This window comes from Limulus polyphemus, unplaced genomic scaffold (assembly GCF_000517525.1).
Source record: "Limulus polyphemus unplaced genomic scaffold, Limulus_polyphemus-2.1.2 Scaffold5189, whole genome shotgun sequence".
Classification (NCBI taxonomy): Eukaryota; Metazoa; Arthropoda; class Merostomata; order Xiphosura; family Limulidae; genus Limulus; species Limulus polyphemus.
In genome coordinates, this window is record NW_013670799.1 from 36244 (window position 1) to 41644 (window position 5401).

At 30.5% G+C, this 5401-nt stretch overlaps 1 protein-coding gene across 1 annotated transcript in view; it reads left to right on the plus strand.

Annotated features, from left to right (window-relative positions):
* Nucleotides 1-5401, plus strand: part of LOC106472247 (muscle calcium channel subunit alpha-1-like) — a 58717-nt gene that overhangs the window by 35367 nt on the left and 17949 nt on the right. The window contains exons 24-27 of the mRNA XM_022400846.1: nt 1063-1185; nt 2031-2096; nt 4016-4107; nt 4678-4831. Coding sequence (XP_022256554.1) covers nt 1063-1185; nt 2031-2096; nt 4016-4107; nt 4678-4831 — 435 coding nt within the window. The remainder of the gene's footprint in view (nt 1-1062; nt 1186-2030; nt 2097-4015; nt 4108-4677; nt 4832-5401) is intronic.

Here is a 5401-nt window from a genome sequence, read left to right on the forward strand (position 1 = left end):
ATGAATGTTATGGTACGGAAGATAGTTAATATGAAGGTTATGGTACAGAAGATAGTTAATATGAAGGTTATGTTACAGAAGATAGTTACTATGAAGGTTATGTTACGGAAGATAGTTAATATGAACGTTATGTTACAGAAGATAGTTAATATGAAGGTTATGTTACATCATTTTACACTTTTTCCCTACATACTTTACTTCTGGAGAAGAAACTTTTTCTGTCATTCTAGTAATAGAAAAGTGTAACAAGCACATAGTGATCTTTGTATATCCCCTCTGTAACTTTGTTACTCTGCTACAATCATCCAACTTACAGGTTTCTCGAGCATTAACATCTAGCAGTTTGTATGAAATATCAGGTTTGAAAAACCGACTATAATTTTTACTTGGAGTTTTAGGTAGTTAACTTTGTAATACTAACAAATTGTATTATTCTTTAACGACGTGAAACTAAAGATATCTTACAAAGACCTTTGTAAAAATCAAAGATATAAAATCAGTAAAGGAACAAAAATTTCAGGCTGTTTTACCTATTTTCATTTACATATTTTGGATGCATTAATTATTGTCAACAGTTTTAAAAGAGATTTGTTTTAAGACATATTGTTCATTTTGTAAATTTGTTTTTCATTTTTGTGCGAAGCTAATTGAGGGCTATCTGAAATAGCCAGCCCTAATTTAGAAACAATAAACTAGAGGGAAGTCAACGAGTCAACACAATTCACTGCCAACAGTTGGGTTACTCTTTAACCAGCAAAAAAGAGGGATTGACCATCACATTAAAAATGCGTCATGACTAAAAGGGTGAGAATATGTGGTGATAAGGTTCAAACTTGCAACCTGCAGGTTACGAGTTAAGCGCCCTAACCACCAAGCCATGGCAGGCCTTTTAGTTACTGTTAGATGGCTGTAAGAAATTTTAACTTCATTTTTTTATCATAATTTTGTTTTTTTTCCTAAATTGTTATAGATTTCAAGTAAGTTTAGAAGAATTTCTTAGTCCTTGAAAGATACACGAATAATTATGATGCTGTAAAATGTATGTATTGTTTTATTTTACAGCCTGGTACCAACATTATCAGCATAAATTTTTTTCGTTTGTTTCGTGTGATGCGCCTCATAAAACTACTCAGCAGAGGGGAAGGAATTAAAACTCTGCTGTGGACTTTTATTAAGTCCATTCAGGTGAGTCATAGTAGTGTTTGATGAATAATCTTTGGAATAGATATCTACATGTGTTTTGTTGAGTGATTTTTGCAAGACTACACATGTTTTGATGAATGATTTTTACAAGACTCTACATGTGTTTGGTTGAATGATTTTTACTGGTCTTTATAAAGTAAGAACTTAGATGGTGAATTATAAAGTCCCTTTAGAAGGAAACCTTATATTTCTGTTGTTCGATAGATATTAAAAATATAATTAAACATTTTCATAATTCATTATTAGTACATGACATTTTGACAAACTAAATTCCAGTTGTAATGTTCAGAGATTTTTTAGTAAATGACATCACTGGTGTAAATATATTTGGAAAACTTTAATTGGATTTTTTATTTGTCAGAAGTATTTCAATTAAATTAAAGTATACCTCTAACAGTCCAACTATTTTGGAAAGTATCAGAAGAAAATTAAGTATATTCACCACTATGTTCCTGGTTGAAGATGAATGCATCTTTATCTTGGTTTTATAAGTATTATATTGTTAAAGTTGGGATTAAAGGTGTGCGTTATCTTGATTTTATAAGTATTATATTGTTAAAGTTGGGATTAAAGGTGTGCGTTATCTTGATTTTATAAATATTATGTTTTATGTTGTTAAACTTGGGATTACAGGTGTGTATTATATTAACTTTGGGATAACTCATTATTGCTAGGTTGTATAAACCCTGGATGTGAGAACTCTCATCTCAGAACTTATGAGTTAAAATATTTGTTTTTCTTAAACATAATTTCAAATGCTTATCTATTTTTTGTGGTCTAATAATTGTGAGTAATATTAAAGGTTTATAATCTAATATTTTTCGTAGGCTTTGCCTTATGTAGCGTTGCTTATTGTCATGCTGTTCTTCATATATGCTGTGATTGGGATGCAGGTAATGTATTGAATAAAGTTATAGTTTATATATATATAAAGTTGTAAATAACTGGTGAATTTATTTTTATCTCAGAGTAAAAAAAAAAAATTGAAACCATAACATTCGTTGTTGTTAATTACAATTCTCATTCAAAAATATTAATTATTTAAAATTAAACTTTTTAGACAAGCATCAGACAAAAACACCTTGTATTTAAAATTGTGTCTTCAGTTAATGCTGATCTATTGTCTTTTAATAGTAAACAAAAGAATATTCTGTTTTCACTGCATCTAAAGCTTTACAGTTAGTTGTTTGTTGTTCTGTGTAGAAGAAAGTGAAGTAATATTGATGAAGAATCTAGAGAATAACTTAAGTTGTTTAGTGTTTTCTTCTTTCTTATGTAAATGTGCCAGTTATCTTTTCAAATGTTTAATATATTTATTTATGTAATAACTATTGGTCCTCTGAATGCTGCTTCGAAAGCCAAATGGCAATGACTAATAAGTTTTGAAGTTCAATTTTGACAATTTCAGTTGTGATTCAGCTGGGCTTAGAATAAGTCATATAATGTGTGGTGGCTGGGATTTCACAGTCAAATCACTTAATCATTAATTGAAGCTCAATTGTTTAAAAAGGAAGTAACACTGATGTATAACTCTGGAATGGTAGAAATTGCGATGTGTTTGTAATATATATGAATCAAATTTATGCTATTAAAAAACTTATATATGAAAACACAATATAAATAACAATGTTTCATCCTCTTTAGATCATTATAATGTCATCGTAACCTGATGATGACCTATGTAAATTTGTCAGGTTTTTTTATATCTGGCCATGATTCTTTACAGTAGGTGTCTGTGAGTTGTTGGTGATAAATTTCAACAATAAATAGACAGCACATTATCCACTTGTTTTAAAATAATATATTTAAAACAAGTCAAATGTATTTACAAAAAAATACGTTACATTATTGGTTACCACAGTTGAATCTAGAGCTTTAAATAACTGCCTGTTTTACTTTAAAAATCCACATGGGCTGGTTCAATTAATTTAGAACACCCTTCAACAAGACAAATTATTCTCCTCTACTCAGTTTTCAAAATACAATCGGTGATAAATTCACTTACGTTACCCCACGTGTTACCACAGTTGTACCCAGAGCTTTAAATAATTCTCTTTTTTATCAAAAGTCCACACAGGCTGGTACAACTACTTTATAACCTAACTGACAAGGTGATTTTTTTTTTTATCTCTGTTTCTACAATACAAGCTGTGGAACTTTCACTTTAAAAATCACCCTTTATGGCTAAACTGACTATCATGCAGCCTACCTTCACTTTTATCTTCACTAACTTAACTTACTTGCACTAACTTGGTTGCCTATATATATACATTGTTCGACTGAGGCCCAGAACTTTCTACAAACTACGAGATGCTATGATGTAACAATACTTGCTTAAAGCAATGAGAAAATACAGAAGGTTCAAGTAACGTGATGTCATTTCACAACAATTTAACTACACAACAAATGATTCATAAACAGTTACATACACAAACTTGCCATAACTATTGCTTCTAAAAATAACTTACTTCAATGCTCGCACAATATAAATTAAATAATACACTCATATTAAACTTAAAATGAACAGTCTTGTGTATCTAACAAAGTTGAAACATGGTTACTTGTATTGTGTTTAAATAAATGTTTTTTGATACCCATATCAGCTATCTCTGCTGCACATTTACTTCAAGTGGGTTTTTGGATATCATAAAATGTATATTTTTTTTACATTTAGTTGTTATTTCATATGAATGAGTTTTTATGTGTATATGTAGTTTGTGATTTACAGGAACTTGAATGATGTACCTGTAAACTTGCTTTAAGGAAGACCTCGTTTTCCTTTTACAACTTCTTCTTTTTTACATATTTTAAGGTTTTTGGAAAAATTGCCCTTGACCCTGATTCTGCCATCCACAGAAATAACAATTTCCAAACTTTTCCACAAGCAATTTTAGTGTTATTTAGGTAAGAACAACAGTTGTAACTGGTATCATTTAGCAATTTAAACATTAGCAAAAGCTTACAAAAATCAGCTATATACTCTTAAATTTCACATCATCAATAGAAATGATGAAGAACTATTATCATTCTGAAGCATAGTGTTGTCACTCGGATACTATTTATACATTGTTGTTGAAAATCACATACGTATCATACCATGTCATACAAAATGTTGGTACACTGAATGAATAAAGGTACATTTACTTATAACAATAATTTCCTTACACGTACGATATAATTCAACTTAATTTCCTACTTAGGTGTCATTTTTATAAATACCTAATGCTGTTTATTAAAATAATATTGCTTAAAGTTTTGTGCATTCTCTTCACGAGATTCAAACTACAGAAATGTTATTATACTATTACATATGAGCATTAGATGTAAGTCTGAGTTCTTTACTTAAATGCTAAAAATATTTAGTAAAAATGCTGAGTAGGTTATGTTCCTCATGCAGAGCCTTTCAGTTGATTGGAAGGCTTCTACTGATAAATAAGGAATTATATATGTTATATCTACATTTTAACATTCTAGGTCTGCCACTGGAGAAGCGTGGCAAGACATTATGATGGGTTGCTCGAACAAGCCAACGGTGATGTGCGATCCTCGCTCTAATACCCCGGGCACCTGTGGAAATGATTTTTCTTTGCCATATTTCATCTCTTTCTATATCCTTTGTTCTTTTTTGGTAACATATATAATGCAATTTTCTTAGCATTATTGAACAAAGAAAGACGATTACTGAACTTTACGAATCACTTAAGTTCCAGAGAATATTTGTATTAAATGCAAACGAAATGAGTTTAAGATATAATATTTATGTCACAATCATTGGTATGATGAATACTTCAGTTCAATCATAATAAATAGAAAAAAAAAATTTTTTTAGTAACATTTTAAAATATTGATCTGTTATAAACTTAGCAAAGGTAGTGTTACGTCTCTGTATGTTTGTTTGTTAATTCTTCGAAGATACAAGTCCTTTCTTTACAAAACTTGTTTATTCTTCCTCAATACAACTTTGTAATGTACTTAATTTTCACAGTTACACACACTATAGTTCACAACAATTCACTCACTTTCTATCGCGCTTAGACTTAATTGTCCGTCCTCGCTAACTATAGTTCCGATCTCTGTGCCTGCTATCCTCAGTTCCCGCCGACCGTAATCACTGTCTTTCTTTCTCTTTGCCTGCTTCGTCTGTGCTTCGTCTCCGCTACGTCTCTGTCTCCACTACTGCTTAGACTCCGTATGTCTC